The 18,168-nt window shown below is 41.6% G+C and overlaps 1 protein-coding gene across 3 annotated transcripts in view; it reads left to right on the top strand.

Moving 5' to 3' along the window:
• The window catches only part of LOC143775581 (threonine--tRNA ligase 2, cytoplasmic-like), an 81,181-nt gene that overhangs the window by 13,813 nt on the left and 49,200 nt on the right, over positions 1-18,168 (top strand). The window contains exons 2-7 of one of the 3 annotated variants that reach the window (XM_077263878.1): positions 11,477-11,560; positions 12,818-12,988; positions 13,082-13,258; positions 13,662-13,746; positions 14,787-14,833; positions 17,656-17,846. In XM_077263878.1, the coding sequence (XP_077119993.1) occupies positions 11,477-11,560; positions 12,818-12,988; positions 13,082-13,258; positions 13,662-13,746; positions 14,787-14,833; positions 17,656-17,846 (755 nt within the window). The remainder of the gene's footprint in view (positions 1-11,476; positions 11,561-12,817; positions 12,989-13,081; positions 13,259-13,661; positions 13,747-14,786; positions 14,834-17,655; positions 17,847-18,168) is intronic. The other 2 variants (XM_077263877.1, XM_077263879.1) reach the window with 2 other exon arrangements.

Raw genomic sequence — 18,168 nt, 5'->3', positions numbered from 1 at the left:
TGTAACTACATTGGGGATAGGGGTCACTAGATGTGGCTCATGACCATCTCTCAAAGCTGAATGTGGCTCTCAAGGTAACAAAGGTAAGAGACCACTGATCTGGTATGTAGATGGTATAATTCACGTAACACTATAGTTTCCTTTTGCAGGTGGTTGCAAACTCCGAATAAGGTAGACCAGAGGTGTCAAACTGCCTTCCTCGGGGGCCGCCAACAGGTCATGTTTTCAGGATTTCCTTGTATTGCACAGGTGATAATTTAATCACCTGCACAGAATGATTCCAGCACCTTGTGGAATGCTGAGGAAATCCTGAAAACATGACCTGTTGGCGGCCTTCGAGGAATGTAGTTTGACACCTCTGAGGTAGACTCGAGACCCCAAAATAATTGACGTAAAAAGAGGTAGAAGCAGCTCTCCGTAAGTTCAGTGTGAACAATTGTTTTATTCACCCAAATTCATTAGATACTTGCAGCTTTTCACCACTCATCTGTACATGGCATATAATGTGTACTAAAGGATATATAGCAAGGTACATCCCACAGTTGCAAAATCCGCTTTAAGGCTGTGCGCACGTTGCAGATTTGCTTGAGGAAATTTCTGAGCGGTTTTTTGCATCTCTTGACAGAAAATGCAGTGGAAATTCTGCCCGGTTTTCATGCGGTTTTGTATGTGTTTTTGTAAGATAAGCAAAGAATAAAGATATATTAAAAAAAAAAAAAAAAAAATTGTGATGTCATTTCCTTGTTCAACCTCTTCAGCCAGAAACCCTAATTAATATTAAATAAAGACACACACAGTCACCAGCCTATGTAGGAGCATTAACATAATTTACCTACACATGCTACATAACAGCAACTGTCAGAAATCTGCGTGAAACGCAATATCTGTTTATTTTTCAAAAAATGTAAAAAAGCATAAATAAATTGCATGGGCTCCCGCATAATTTTCATAACCAGCAGAGGAAAAGCTGAGGGTTGATGTTAATATTCTGGGAAGGAGCCAATAGCCAAAGGCTATTAATATCAGCTCACAGCTTTTTCTTAGCCTTTACTGGCTAGTTTACAAGTGAACCCCAGAAAAAAAATTGATATTGGGGCCCCCTATAAAATCAAACCAGCAAAGGCTAGGCAGATAGCTGCAGGCTGATATTAATAGCCTGGGTAGGGGACATGGATATTGGCACCACCAGGCTAAAAACATCAGCTCTCAGCCGCCCCAGAAATGGCGCATCTTATAGATGCGCCAATTCTGGCAGTTAGCCTTGCTCTTCCCAGTTGCCCTGTAGGGGTGGCAAGTGGGGTTCATATTTGTGGGATTGATGTCACCTTTGTATTGTCAGGTGATATCAAGCCCATGTCTTAGTAATGGAGAGGCATCTACAAGACACCTATCCATTACTAATCCTATATTTATGGTAAATAAAGACACAGCCAGAATAAAGTCCTTTATGTGAAATAATCACACAGACTCCTTTAATGCATCTAAATTTAGCATACTTACTGAACGCCTAATACCCAACTGTTGTGAATTCCGTTCTCGGGCTCCCTCCTGTGGTCATGAATGGTACTTTGGTGAGTTCTGTCCTTGGACACCGTCTGGTGGCTTTAAGTGGAACTGCTGATCTTTGAGGTTGGCTTTCTCAGCTGCCCTCGTTTATTGCTGCTGGCTTCCCTATTTAACTCTGCCCAGGTCGATAGTTCATGCCAGCTGTCAATGTCTCAGTACTGGTTCAGATCTCTCTTGGATTTCTCAGATGACCTGTCTACTCCAGCAGAAGCTAAGTCCTCGCTAGTCCATTTGCTGTTTATTGGTTTTTGAATATATTTCTCAGTACATGCTATGTTTCTAGTCCAGCTTGCTATTATGATATTTCCTTGCTAGCTGGAAGCTCTGGGGGTGCAGAGCTGCACCTCCACACCGTGAGTCGGTGTGGAGGTCTTTTTGCACACTCTGCGTGTTTTTTGTAGTTTTTAATACTGACCGCATAGTTCCCTTTCCTATCCTCTGTCTAGAGAAGATTCGGCCTCCTTTGCTAAAATCTGTTTCATTCCTGTGTTTGTTACTTCCTCTTAACTCAGTCAATATTTGTGGGGGGCTACCTTTACTTTGGGGAATTTCTCTGAGGCAAGGTAGGCTGCTATTTCTATCTTTAGGGGTAGTTAGCTCTTAGGCTGTGAAGAGGCGTCTAGGGAGAGTTAGGTACGCTCCACGGCTATTTCTAGTGTGTGTGATAGGATTAGGGATTGCGGTCAGTAGAGTTACCACTTCCTCAGAGCTTGTCCCAGGTTTTTCCATTTTAACCATCAGGTCATTTCGGGTGCTCATAACCACCAGGTCCATAACACCCAACGCCCTCGTCTCCTGAAACAAAAATAAAATAGTATACCAACATATAATACTGTCCTGTCCGACATATTCCATTTATACAGACAGACAGACAGGAGGTGATCGCTCCCGCAGTGTATCACTGTTCTGCCGTGAGTGTTCACCAGAGTTCATCAGCTCCAGTGCTCTCACGGCACTGCTGCGTGAGAACTTTCTCAGGCAGCGGTGCCGTAAGTGAGCACTGGAGCTGATCAGCTGATGTACTCCGGTGAACTCTCCCAGTGGCTGAGTGATACACTGACTGGAGGTAATCGCTCCCGCAGTGTATCGCCGGCGGCCAGGTGAGATCGACGTGGGACACTCGGTATTAAGTGGACTACGGCGGACAGGGAGTATATGTTGGTTTGTTATTTTTTTATTGCTTGCAGGAGACGCGGAAGTCGGGAAATAAGGTGGTTGGTGAGTATGTACTTTGTATGTGAATATATATGTAATTACACACATTCTCCACCCACAGAGACACATGCACATATTCTCAGCCCACACACACACACACTCACATATTCTCCACCCACACACTCTTCCTCCTTCTGACATCATTTTCCTTTGACAATTTGCAGCATTTTTGGTAGCAAATCTGCTAACCTTTTTACACCTGCACTTTTGCTGCTGATTTGACTGAGTCAATGGAAGTCAAATGGTGAAGAAACACTGCAGATACGCAAAAAGAATTGACATGCTGCGGAAAATAAAACGCTGCAAATGACAGAAATTTCCGGATCATGTGCACAACGCTTCAGGAATGTCATTGATTAACATTGCTTAAAGTAATCCATTGCAGTTTTGGAGCATGTCTGCGTGGAAAAATGGCGCGGAAACACTATAAAATCTGCATCGTGTGCACATAGCCTAACTGGAACTGGTCACCCGGAATAACACATTTAACCAGCAAATATAGGGTAAATCTGCAGGTTACCAGCGTTATGATGCTGCCCAGCGCCTGCACACAGCTGATTGCAGCGGAGAGAAAATGATCTTTACTCTCCCCACCAGCATTCGGTATTCAGTCATGGGGTGCGGTGCCGTCACTGGTTCAGTTACTGCTCTTAGTATACAATGTGGCTTCTAAACCAGGGTCAAGGGTGCAGTTACAGCCACTGTTCTCTATTCTCAGAGCGTGACTGAACCCACTGTGCCCCCGCACTCATGACTGAAACCAAATGCTGGTGGGGAAAATAAACATCATTTTCTCCCTGCTGAATTCGGCTGCGTGCAGGCGACAGGCAGCATAACGCTGTTAACCTGCAGATTAACTGCATAACCAGTGGCAGGTTCCCTTTTAAATTTTGCTGCGTTTTCTAATGTGCAAAAGATGAAACCTGCGGTTGATATCCACAGATTAAGGCTATGTTTTTAGCCATGCATTTTTATGCAAATTAAAAGCTGTGTTTTACAGTACAAGCAAAACTGAGATTTCGGAAATCTCGGGCACATTTTTTTTTCTTGATTGAATTGGAAAACTGCCTCTTTTTTTTTTAAACTGCAGCATGTCACTTTCAGTGTTTTTGTACCGTTTTTTTCACTCATAAAAAGCAACTTGTGCAAAAACGCAGGTATCAGGTTTTGCTTTGCTTTCAGTGAAAAGAAAGCATGTACAGTGTGGTATGTGAAGCCCATTTATTTTTGTGACTTTATCAAGTTTGAACCATAATGTCTTGGTCACATCACCTGAGATGGCAGTTAGGATTAGTACAGTTTAACCCCTTCACCCCAGAGCTTTTTTCGTTTTTTCGTATTCGTTTTTCGCTCCCCTTATTTCCAGAGCCATTACTTTTTTATTTTTCCGTCAATATGGCTATGTGAGGACTTATTTTTTGCAGGACGAGTTGTATTTTTGAACAATACCATTGGTTTTACCATGTCATGTAATAGAAAACGGGAAAAAAATTCCAAGTGTGATAAAATTGCAAAAAAAGTGCAATCTCACACTTGTTTTTTGTTTGGCTTTTTTGCTAGGTTCACTAAATGCTAAAACTAACCTGTCATTATGATTCTCCAGGTCATTACGAGTTCATAGACACCAAACATGTCTAGGTTCTCTTTTATTTAAGTGGTAAAAAAAAAAAATTACAAAGTTTGCTAGAAAAAAAAACAACAACATTTTCCGATAACGGTAGCGTCTCCAATTTTCGTGATCTGGGGTCAGGTGAGGGCTTATTTTTTGCTTGCCGAGCTGACGTTTTTAATGATACCATTTTGGTGCAGATACTTTCTTTTGATCTCCCATTATTGCATTTTAATGCAATGTTGCGGCGACCAAAAAAAACGTAATTTTGGCGTTTTGATTTTTTTTTCTCGCTATGCCATTTAGCGATCAGGTTAATCCTTTGTTTTTATTGATAGATCGGGCAATTCTGAACGCGGCGATACCAAATATGTGTAGGTTTGATTTTTTTTTTTAATTGTTTTATTTTGATTGGGGCGAAAGGGGGGGGTGATTTGAACTTTTATATATTTTTTTATTTTTTTATATTTTTTAAGCACTTTTTTTTTTTTTTCTCTTTTTCTTTTTTTTTTAAATTTTGGCATGCTTCAATAGCCTCCATAGGAGGCTAGAAGCATGCACAACTTTATCATCTCTGCTACATAGAGGTGAAGCACAGATCAGCTCTATGTAGCAGAAATACAGGGTTGCTTTGAACGCCGACCACAGGGTGGCGCTCAAAGCAATCGGCCATCAACAACCATAGAGGTCTCATGGAGACCTCTGGTTGTTATGGCAATGCACCGTTGACCCCCGATCATGTGACGGGGGGCAACGGTGCGAGCAGTACCGGCCGCGCGGCCAGGAGCGCTAGTTAAATGCCGCTGTCAGCGTTTGACAGCGGCATTTAACTAGTTAATGGGCGTATCGCGATTCCGCTCGCGCTCATTGCGCGCACATGTCAGCTGTACAAAACAGCTGACATGTTGCGGCTTTGAGGTGGGCTCACTGCCGGAGCCGACCTCAAAGCGGGGGAGCTGACGTACTATTCCGTCAGCTGGCAGAAAGGGGTTTATTAAATTAGTGATGTGCGTACAATAAACATTGGCTGACCAAGGTTTGAGATTGAGCAATGCCTAATCAACTGGAGGGCTGACAAAAGTGTGAAAGTAAACCGTGTCCTACCAACTCAATGCTATGCCAATGTCTTGGGTAAACTTGGGATGAGGTTTCATTAACTCTTAGGCTATGTTTTGATGCTTTTTCGTGGCGTTTTTTCCGCTTGGAAATGGGCGAAAAACATTATGAAATCCTTATGCAAGCTTATTTAATGACAATCCTGAAGTGTTGTGCACATGATCAGTAAATTTTTGTGCGTATTTGCAGTGTTTTTTTTTTCTGCAGCATGTCAATTCTTTTTGCATTTCTGCACCTATTGACTTCAATTGAGTCAGTCAAATCCGTAGCAAAAACGCAGGTATAAAAATGTTTGTGTATTTGCTGAGTTTTAGTTTGGCGTTTTACTGGCTTCCTGTGGTGTTTCCCATACTGTCATCTGTGTGACAGCATGGGAAACACCAGTGCGGTGGTTCTTGTCAGCAGTAACGCTACCGCAGGTAAGACCGTCGATCAGAGCGCTGCGGGGTCATGCTGTCAGATGTCAGCATGACCACACAGCTGTGACTGTGACCCACAGGCATTGGCCAGTGAGACTACCCCTCCACAGAGAGAGAATGTTAGTCTAAGAGGAGGTTTCACAGGTTGGGCTAAGATCCAGGCTAAGCTCCAGATTTGGCACATCTTATAGATGTGCCTTTTCTGGGGTGGCTGAGGGCTGATGTTTTAGTCTTGGAGGGGCCAATATCCATGGCCCCTTCCTAGGCCTAGCCTTTGCTGGTTAGGTTTCATAGGGGACCCTATGTCAATCTTTTTCTGGGGTCCCCCTCTAAACTAGTCAGTAAATGCTAAGCAAACAGGTGTGAGCTGATATTAATAGCCTGGGAACCTTTATGGCTGTTGACTCCTTTCAAAAATATTAACATCAGCCCTCAGCCGTCGGCTTTCCCTCTGTTGGTTATTGAAATTATGCGGGTGCCCATGCAATTTTTTTTTTTCCATTTTTTTTTCCTTTAAAATTAATTATTGCTGTCTGGTTACACCTAGTGATGAGCGAGTATACTCGTTGCTTGGGTTTTCCCGAGCACGCTCGGGTGGTCTCAGAGTATTTGTGAGTGCTCAGAGATTTAGTTTTCGTTGCTACAACTGCATGATTTGCGGCTGCTAGACAGGCTGAATACATGTGAGGAATGCCTGTTTGTTAGGGAATTCCCACATGTGTTCAGGCTGTCCAGCAGCCGTAAATCATGCAGCTGAGGCGATGAAAACTAAATCTCCGAGCACTAACAAATACTTGGAGATCACCCGAGCGTGCTCAGGAAAACCCGAGCAACGAGTACACTCGCTCATCACTAGTTACAGCCCACTCTTGGGATGCAATCCTAATATATAATGCTATGTATGTGTCAGTGTAATACAGGCACATGTATACCACCTTAATAAGGCAAAAAGGACAAATGACCAAATGAACGAGTGAAACTTACATTAATGCCAGAAAGCTGTGTACCACGCCCGTGCCGCCACACCAAGAGTATTTATATATAACATTACGCATGGTGACTATCAGGCCTTCATATGGCCGTATGCCTTTAGCACTTTTTGCACTTTACTGTAAATTTTATATATGGATTTCATAGATAGTTGTTGCCCTCTGTTATTTTTGCATTTTTCATAAAATTGTGGCCTTTTGGCACTCCTTGCACTTTAATTGCTTGGCACAATTGTATATATTCATATCATAGGGAATATAAGGCCATATTAAAAGAATGCTTCACAAAATTATGTGTATATCTATTACTGCCCTGTAGCTGCTTTGTTTTTTATTGAGATTTACCTTGTTTGTTGTAGTTTTCGTGGTCATACCACTTTCTATTGTTTGTTCTAACAAAATATTGTACTTTTTTTTTTTTTTTTTTTTCTCCTAGCATTTAATGGGAATTGTGTATTGGTTTTTATGATCTTTGAGGCTTTATTACTTGATTAAGGATATTTGTTATACATAGTTACAGCCTATGTAGGTTCCTTCTGGTTACAATGTGTGTGTTTGTGTTTACTTATCGGCTTAGTAATGAGGGTGTGGGGCTGACACTTTTTCATTACTAATCCTAGAGCTAGGTGTCATTGACAGCTGCTGACACCAAGCCCTACTACTGCATCAACATGAAAAAGGGGGTGTTGAACCAAGAAATTACATCACAAAACTTTTTTTTTTTAAATATCTTTAATTAGCTATAAAAAGCAATCATTGCTGTACAAAAAAAAGCGTCAAAAACGCACGTTTTTTCCGCAGCCTTTTTCCTGCCAAGATATGCAGAAATTTCTGTAAGCAAATACTCAACGTGCGCACATAGCCTTACCCACAACACCAGTACAATATAATGTTATGGAATGGAAAATCTGCAGCATATCTAAATAAACCATAATCTTAATAGTACAGAAACATTTATTGATGACCCTATGAAAGAATAAATATTGGAAAACATTATGTTAGGCTGATGATCTGACCTGTAAAAGTGGATATTAAAAAATACCACGGCCAGGAATTATTGGTCGTCATTATTTAATTGACTATTGAAAAGACTATAAGGTGCACAACTAACAACTCTGGACCCTGTGGTTAAAGCGATTTTATTTTACTACCTTTTAAAGGGGTGATCTTTTATTTTGGCTCTCTAATTTGTGTTTAAGACTGGACTGCACCTAAAGGCTGAGTCACACATAACGATATCGTTAACGATATCGTTGCAACGTCACGCTTTTGGTGATGTAGCAATGATCCCGCTAACGATCTCGTTATGTGTGACAGCGACCAACGATCAGGCCCCTGCTGGGAGATCGTTGGTCGTAGGTAATGATCAGGACCTTTTTTTGGTCGCTGATCACCCGCTGTCATCGCTGGATCGGCGTGTGTGACGCCGATCCAGCGATGTGTTCACTTGTAACCAGGGTAAATATCGGGTTACTAAGCGCAGGGCCGTGCTTAGTAACTCGATATTTACCCTGGTTACCATTGTAAAAGTTAAAAAAAAAAAAAACACTACATACTCACATTCTGATGTCTGTCACGTCCCCCGGCGTCCACAGGGTTAAAACTGCTTTCGGCAGGAGCACTGCTAATATGCATGCGCTGCTAATATGCATGCGCTGCTGCCGAGAGCTTCCCTGCACTGACTGTCAGCGCCGGCCGTAAAGCAGAGCACAGCGGTGACGTCACCGCTCTTACTGCCGGCGCTGACACATTCAGTGCAGGGAAGCTCTCGGCAGCAGCGCATGCATATTAGCAGCGCTCTTGCCGAAAGCAGTTTTAACCCTGTGGACGCCGGCGGGGGGACGTGACAGACATCAGAATGTGAGTATGTAGTGTTTTTTTTTTTTTACTTTTACAATGGTAACCAGGGTAAATATCGGGTTACTAAGCGCGGCCCTGCACTTATTACCCGATGTTTACCCTGGTTACCCGGGTGCTGCAGGGGGACTTCGGCATCATTGAAGACAGTTTCAACGATGCCTAAGTCGTTCCCCTGATCGTTGGTCGCTGGAGAGAGCTGTTTGTGTGACAGCTCCCCAGCGACCACACAACGACTTGCCAACGATCACGGCCAGGTCGTATCGCTGGTCGTGATCGTTGGTAAGTCGTTTAGTGTAACGGTACCTTAAGTGTTTGCTGCAACCTAATATGCATGACAATGACTCCTGAAAAATATTTAGAATTGAGAGTCCTCAGTGGTTGATACCTTTTTAATTAAAAGGTATTAACCACTGAGGACTCTCAATTCGAAATATTTTTCTATCTACTGGCTAACACGGTACCAAGATATATTTCTTTCCTGTATCATAATGACTCCTGAAACATAAACTGAAGGTAAAAAGATTCTGAGCCACAAAGTACAGTGCAATGTACACCATGTTCCAAATTATTATACAAATTATATTTTTCTTAGATTTTCCTAAATGGTCGGTGCAAATGACAGTCAGTCTAATAAGTCGTCACCCATTAGAGTATACATTGAATTTTATTGAAGAAACCTCCCAATGATAACAGTATAATCTCCAAAATGAATAAAAACTCACAATGCACTGTTCCAAATAATTAGGCACAGTAGAATTTCTAAACATTTGATATGTTTTAAAGAACTGAAAATGCTCATTTGTGGAATTTGCAGCATTAGGAGGTCACATTCACTGAACAAAAAAGCTATTTAACTCCAAAACATCCTAACAGGCCAAGTTACATGGTAACATAGGAACCCTTCTTTGATATCACCTTCACAATTCTTGCACCCATTGTACATGTGAGTTTTTGGAGAGTTTCTGCTTGTATTTCTTTGCATGAAGTCAGAACAGCCTCCCAGAGCTGCTGTTTTGATGCGAACTGCCTCCCACCCTCATAGATCTTTTGCTTGATGATACTCCAAAGGTTCTCTATAGGGTTGAGGTCAGAGGAAGATGGTGGCCACACCATGAGTTTATCTCCTTTTATGCCCATAGCAGCCAATGATTCAGAGGTATTCTTTGCAGCATGAGATGGTGCATTGTCATGCATGAAGATGATTTTGCTCCTGTAGGCACGTTTCTGCTTTTTATACCATGGAAGAAAGTTGTCAGTCAGAAACTCTATATACTTTGCAGAGGTCATTTTCACACCTTCAGGAACCTTAAAGGACCCTACCGGCTGTTTCCCCATGATTCCGGCCCAAAACATTACTCCTCCTTGCTGACGTCGCAGCCTTGTTGGGACATGGTGGCCATTTACTAACCATCCACTACTCCATCCATCTGGATCATCCAGGGTTGCTCGACAGTCATCAGTAAACAAGACTGTTTGAAAATTAGTCTTCATATATGTCTGAGCCCAATACAACCATTTCTGCTTGTGAACACTGTTTAAGGGTGGCCGAATAGTAGGTTTATGCACCAAAGCAAGCCTTTGAAGGATCCTACACCTTGAGGTTCGAGGGACTCCAGAGGCACCAGCAGCTTCAAATAACTGTTTGATGCTTTGTAATGGTATTTGGGCTGCTGCTCTCTTAATCCAATGAATGTGTCTGGCAGAAACCTTCCTCATTATGCCTTTATCTGCATGAACTCTGTCTGTGCTCAGATTCAGTCACAAATCTCTTCACAGTATGATGATCACTCTTAAGTTTTCGTGAAATATCTAATGTTTTCATACCTTGTCCAAGGCATTGCACTATGTAACGCTTTTCGGCAGCAGAGAGATCCTTTTTATTTTCCATATTGCTTGAAACCTCTGGCCTGCTTAATAATGTGGAACATCATTTTGAAGTAGTTTTCCTTTAATTAGAATCACCTGGAAAACTAATTATCACGTGTTTCAGATTGATTTCAGTGATCCACTGAGCCCTGAGACACAATACCATCCATGAGTTTATTTGAAAAACAAAACAATTAAATCTATATGACACTTAAATCCAATCTGCATAATAATTTGGAACATGGTGTAAGTGGGGTCATAATTAACCCCGCGTACAAACAGATTTGGGGAATGATGTAGTTTTTTAGATGCACTGCATTTGTATCATTTATATGTAGTGGTTGAAATACCCAACCAAAGCTGCATCAAAATCTGTGGTACATGTAAAATGTGTAGACTTTGTCCCAGATTTTGGTGTGACTTTCATCACACTCACCAGTATGCCTTCTCCGGCCTGATAAATGGCTGCGTCCTATTTAGGGATGAGCGACCCCTGACTGTAAAGTTCTGGGTTCGTACCAGAAATCTAGGGTCCGGTGCTGAACTCTGAACGTGGACTTCTCCTGGAAGTCTGTTTCACAGTTTGGGAGTACGGGAAGGAGAGCAAGAGAGATTTCCAGCTCCAGAGATCATGTCCCCATTGATTTCAATGCTGTTCAAGTTCGGGGACAGTTTTGGTGCCTGGACTGACCTTTGGACTAAAGCTTGGTTGGGTGCCAGAACCTGAACTTCCATGGGTCTGTTCATCCCTAATCCTATTGAACACCTTTCCTCACTGTAAATTCTCATCCATGAGCAAAGGTCATTAATTTACCAAATTATAACTTTTATTATAGGAACATGTGAAGCAACAAGCAGTTTCTCGGAGCAAAAAGAAGGAAAAGAAGGCCAGCAAGGAAAGTGATGAACAGAAGCTGCAGGTGGGTATTTTCTCACGACATTTCCCCTCAGGTATAGATGGCATGTGTGAGAGATTTGCTTGGTGAACTTCAGCATGGTGTGCAGTGGTGCTTGGGATTTTAATTTCTTTTTACAGCTATTTTTCTGTTACCAACCACTGCTGCAGTCTATTAGAGGTGGCTGGTCTCCTAGGCAAGGAGTGCAGCGATTACAAAATGTGTGTGGACTCGGGCAGGTACATTGTCCTGCGCCTCTCTGACACTGCAATGTCAGATTCGCCTCTGCTTACATTATCGGAGAGTGCACTCTCCCCTCTCTTACACTCCCTTCAATCCCAGCAGGCATGAAGCCAGGAGACAGGCAACTGGTGCGCTCCTGAAGATATTTTGTGAAAATGCCTTTGAGCCTAATGACCGAAATTGTGCAATATTTTGACATAAATCTGCACCTATTCATAGTAGGTATCGATGGCTAGTATCAGTTCTTACGTTCTGGTAAATCGAGAGCGTATTGTTAAAGCAATAGCCAGGAATGGCGACTCAAGCATATTAAAAAAAAAACAAAAAAAAAAACTGGTCACTAACCCTGGTGACATCGTCTGGTCCTATGCTACTCTGTGCAGCCCAGCATCCTTTGATGACTTCTAATCCTATGTGCCAGCTGCAGCCTGTGACGGACAAGATGTCCTAATTACCTCGAGAGGCAGCAGTTACCAGGGTAGGTGAGCATTTTTTTTGTTACTTTTTTTTAACTTTGTTGCAGATTATGGTGGGATTGTTGCAGTTTTTGTATCCCCCATTGAACTCAATAGAGATAGTCTGCAAAAAATGAATTTACATAGAGAAAGTCTGCAATAAATGAATTTACATACTGAAGATTTAAGTCTGCACTATTTGGCAAATTCCACACAGATTATTTGTATGTTTCCCAATCACTTTGGATAAGATTATCTAAAGCGTCATCCACTTTGCTGATGCTGCATATCGATTTTTTTTTTTTGCGATGGGTCCTTATGGTGGACTGATCTACACCGTGGCAAATTTTAGCAACAAGTGCAGTGCGCACTTGGCCTTGTACAACAATATAGATATTCTTTTTAAGCCATGTTGCCTTTTTGTTTGTTGGCCTGAACCTCCTCATATGGGATATTTTAGTTCACGTTTGTAAAATTCCTTCCATGAGCAAATTCAAACTTGGTAAAAAAAAAAATACAAAATCTGGATAATGGAAATTGCTCCGTAACCATTTTGTCCCTGTTTTGCACCATGACTATGTAGCAGGAAACGATGATAAATGGCTATGAAGGGGGATCAGACTGGCATCACGATACAGCACCAACATCTTCATCAGATGCAAAAGGTGGACAACCCAACTCCTTCCAGCTCATTCACCGAAGGGAATATCTGGACACTATGCAAAGACCTTGGAAAGTCATCTTCCCACTTGAGGTATGGGATGGTAAGAACATCCTTAAGTGTGACTCTTCTTTTTGTCTCATTTGATGCTTCATTTACTATTTTGTTCCACTGTTGGGATCTCAGGAAGACCTAAAGGAACTGGCTTCAACCATTATATTGAAAAGACTGGAGAAAATAAGTGAGGCAAGCAACCACAACCAATCAGTCAGTGACCAACATTTACCCACATGGTTGGAACGATGTGAGGAAAGCAGGTTTAAGTCATCTGATGCCTCATGGACGGTCTTATTCCAGGACCCAGTAAGTACGTGCTCATGTCATCTGCTTTACATAACACCTCTTTACTCCATATATCATTGAATGCAGAAATGAGACAAGAATGCTGCTACATCCATAACTGCCAAAGAGAATAGCTCGATGTGAATTTTTATATAATCTTTAGTATTAGAAATTACAGCATACTGACGCGTTTCAACCACATGGGTCATAGCATAAATGATGCCTGTAAAACTACAACCATTCATCCAAAGTTGCTGGAAATCTTCTGTAGCCACTGCTCAGGATTTTTAGGCTGCGTTCACACCAAATGCATTTACGTCTCCGTTTTTGTATTCTTTCTTTAGAATATAGATTATGGTTGTGTCACTGCGCCGTTTAAAAGTTGTGAGCTGAATTACAGAAACAATATTTTCATCCTTTCTAGTCTCCAGACCCCTATTTATTGTTACTGAAGAGAGGATTACCAGGCAACCCCAAAGAACAGACAAAAAGAAAGTCCGATTCGGCGGGTAAGTCACAAGCGGCTATTGCCGAAGTAATGAAGATAGCGTCTGCTACTAACTGCTTCTGTGGAAAACCCGGGTCTGACCCGATCCGTCCAATACCGTTCTGCATGTGACAAGTTGTTCCAGAGTTTTCAGGTACATTTGTTCTATATCTGTAGCCACATTAAAAAAAAACTGTGATATTCCTGTCACCTTCACCTTTAGACATGATGGGGATGGCCAATTCAAAAAAAGAATTGCAGAAGCAAAGGATGGGTAACAAATGAAATGCTGCCCCCTCACAAGCTCCACTTTGTGGACTGATTGAACGATTTTCGGCTGGTTAGCACTTTAAAGTGTATGGGCCCGTGAAAAACTTGGACAGCAGACTCATGTATGACACCACTCACCTGACTGCTGTTTGGTTTTCTCTGACTGTTTGCTACCAATAGTTTGTGAATCCTTCATCCGTTCTTCTCGCATGCAAAAAAAAACGGATGAAACATTGATGGAAAAAATTGACACTGATAAAAATCTTATGAAAAACCTGGATTTTTTTTTACTTCACCATACCATGAGAGAGGAAAAAAGCCAGCTCTCTGAATGAGGCCTACCCTCCTGGCTCCTTTGCTGACTGCTCCGATTGTTAACCAGGCAATAACTGTTGCGTCACCTGACCGCAGAGGCCCATGATTGGCTGCAGCAGCTGAGTGACCTGAATGGCTCGTCACTTGTGTGCTGCAGCCAGTCATAGGCCTCTGCGGTCATAAATGGTTCCGGTGCCTCTGGAGCCAAGGTCCACAAGTAGGTGAATATGTATTAGTTGCTCACACTGATCACAAAATCACAATGTTACTAGCAGGAGCTATTACAAATCAGCATACAAAGTACATACAATGATTCCAATTATCTACTTCCTTGCTAATACTTTAGCCTGCAAATCAGGGAGTGACAACCTTCATGTTTATAAACATTCAATGAGTGAAACCCTTTAATTGTATAGTTTGGAAATTATCCTAACCGCCTTCAGTTTGATATCTTTACCCAAAATGTTTCTTGCTCAGGTTCCTTGATCAAGAATCCAACTGAAAGGAAAAAAGGGAAAGTTGAAGTGAGTAATACTGATTATAATTTTACTGTACTCCAACATCATCTTCCTCGTCTACAGGGGAACTATATTATAATAAATCAGCCGATGTGTCTAAGAAACATGTCACAAGATGTCATTGCTCGGGGGCCATGAAGTTTGATCCCTACTAGTTCCAAAAGGGCTCGCTCAGACGAGCTTATTATATGGAGGCGTGCTGTCCGCGTGCCCCGCTGACTGTACACAGGGACACATGTACCCATTATAGCACATGGCGGATTTACCTAACACACTGGTGCATGACATTAGCAGGCAGCGTCTATGTGGACGAGCGCACAGCCAGTCACGTACACAATGTTTGGCATGACTAGCAGGAGTTTAAATATGGCATACTGCAATGAGATATAATTTGATGACCAGTTGGGGGGTCACCTCAGGGACCCCCTCAGAATGAAGGGGCTTCAGTTCTATCTTCGTGTGGTATCCCCTTCACTGGTTTTCCCTGCATGGCACTTTTGGCCTCTCTCTCTGCAGGGAATACAGTATGCCTGTGATGTGTACTGACCACACAGACGGTTTCATTTCCATATATATATATATATATATATATATATATATATTTTTTTTTTTTGCAGCAGGGAACAGGTCACAGTGAAATCGGAATGTAATATACGGTATACATTTAAAGAGTTATTCCCATCTTTTAAAGAGTTGGCATATTGTTACAATTAGCAATCTCTTTATGATCAGTGGCTGCAGTGTTCAGTTGGGTCTGCAGTGTTGAGTTGGGTCGGCAGGGGCTGGGTTGGAGGGGCTGGGTTGGATGGGCAGGGGCTGGGTTGGATGGGCAGGGGCTGGGTTGGATGGGCAGGGGCTGGGTTGGGGCGGCAGGGGCTGGTTGAGCGATGCTTTCCTTACAAGCTTTGCCATCCTCTCTGCTGCGTACCACAGCATTGCCCTATTATTCGGATACAGTGCCCCATGTGGCGATGCAGTGCCCTGCACGGTTAGTATGTTGAAGTGCCTTTGATTGGGGAAAACTCCAACACAAAGACTGTACTAATTGCCTTTTGAAATTGATAATGTAGGGTTAGGTGACAACTCATCCTTCATCCTCTCTACACTGCTGCATTAGGGGATCTTTACTTTTTTTTTCAATATGCTTTATAGAATGAAAGTTGCTGTCAGCAGGTTCCTAGATAGCCCTTTCCTTGGTGTTCTTGTTCTTGCTGCCGAGCAGATTTCTTATTTTATTTATTTTTTATTATTATTATTATTATTATTATTATATGCATGCAGTAAAACACAATGTGGCTAGTATAGAATTGACACCAATAATGGATACCCGGGATGAACATTTGCACTGGAAACCTTTTAATGATGTCATGTATTTTTTGTCTGTTGACTTTTTAGTGTTTTCGGTACTTTGTGCAGCTTTTCCACACACAAACATTTAGAAACCATTTTTGTGTCCCTGATTGCCTCCTTCGCTATTTTTGCATAGTCCTACATATCTATGTTAATTACATGGCAGCTTTTCAGACATTGTAGTCAGAATTACATTGACTACAATCTTCGTGCACACCTGCATTTCACCATAGACTGTGATATCATCATCTATATGCAGTATACTTGTCGGGAGGTTTGTTTGTTATTTTTTACTGTCCGGCACACAAAATTGAAGCCAAATGGTCAAAGATTTGCTAACGTCTAACAGAAACGCGAAGGATCCAGCCATCTACTACTGTTGAGTGCTTCCTGACTCTTCTCTGACTACTTATGTCAGGGAAAAATGAGGATCAGGCAGTTGAATTTTAACATGCCCAATCATTTTGTTCTTGAGGATATAAACCACTAGTGGTGCCTAACATCTTATTACTCTGCATTCATGTGCGGAAACGTCACAAAATATAGCTGAATTGTTCATCCAACAGCTGTCAATGTAGAGCCATATGGCTGGCTGTATGTGATTAACAGAGGTTTTTTTGCTTGATAAAATATCAGCCTTACAGTACATGTGACATTTTAACATTATAGGTTCAATTAATAATGTTTCTATAGGGTACATCCATTGGTTTCCCATTCATATGAAAGATTATTAGAAGATGAGGTTGGAATATAATCTACAGCATCATAAGTGGGCAAATCACAAACCAATATGGCGTAGTTCACATCGTAATGCTCCGTGTTATAAACCTCATTGTCTTAATTTGTTGGTGTTTGCCTTTTTATTTTGGAGCAGTGACTGAGGGATCTGATCATTGCCTACCAGTGAGTCTGTCAGTGGCCGGCTGCATGTGCATGGTGCTTGCATTGCTGTGGAGAAGTGTACGGCTCTGTTCACACCTGTGTCACAGCCTCTCTCCATATCCTCCATTGCGGATTCAGCCTGTCTTTACAGGGAGAGTAGCCCAGCATGGACTTCACCCAACAGTCCGGTTACTGTAGCCTGGCAAATGTGGCAGAGCATTGCCCCAGATTTGAACAGAGCCTTCATGTGATACTGATTGTTGTGTTCCCATTTTATTCTACTGACCTAAAATGTAATCTTTTGGGTTTGTGATTTATGGGCTCAGAAATTCCAAATCATCGTTGCTCTGTAATGCGATTTTACATTTTAGGAATTTCTCTTCCCAAATCTTAATTCAAGAGAATTTATCAGAAACAGACTTTTTAAGATGAAGTTTATAATTAATCTGTATTTATTTATTTATTTTATTTTTTTTTCATATGTACTCTTGTTTGGCTGAATTTTTTTTTCTTTTTCTTCACATGTAATTTTATAAGTTAAAATTTATTTTAAAATAACATATATTATCCTGCTGATTTCTAACTTTTGTCTGTAGGCTATTCCATCCCCGGAATTTATCAAGGATCGTCTTGAAATATATGAAATTTTGAAAAGGGAACACGATGCTTTAATCGCAGACCGAGCTGCAAAACAAAGCAAACCTATTAAAATCATTTTGCCTGATGGAAAGACCATTGATGGACAGTCCTGGAGAACAACCCCATTTGAAGTAGCTGTAGGAATAAGGTAACTTTTATTATTTTTTATTATTATTATTATTACTATTATATTTAAGTGGATATGTAACAAATTTCACAGTACAATACTAAAGTGATCTTATAGACCTGATAAGGCTGGTGTACTTACTGTAAAAAATAGAGTCCATGTCAGAGTGGCTGTATAATCTTTTATGAAAATGTAACTCAATCTCCTCCTGCTGCGTAAACCTCCCAATGCTCAGTACAAGCTGCAGCAGACAGCCAGTCATGCTGGGTGGACGAAGACTGAATAAACTTGGACTCTTAGCTCTCTCACACTTTACCTGGACTCCTAAACTGCTCATTTTAAA

This window comes from Ranitomeya variabilis, chromosome 5 (genome assembly GCF_051348905.1).
Source record: "Ranitomeya variabilis isolate aRanVar5 chromosome 5, aRanVar5.hap1, whole genome shotgun sequence".
NCBI lineage: Eukaryota > Metazoa > Chordata > Amphibia > Anura > Dendrobatidae > Ranitomeya > Ranitomeya variabilis.
This window is presented reverse-complemented; position numbering and strand designations above follow the sequence as displayed.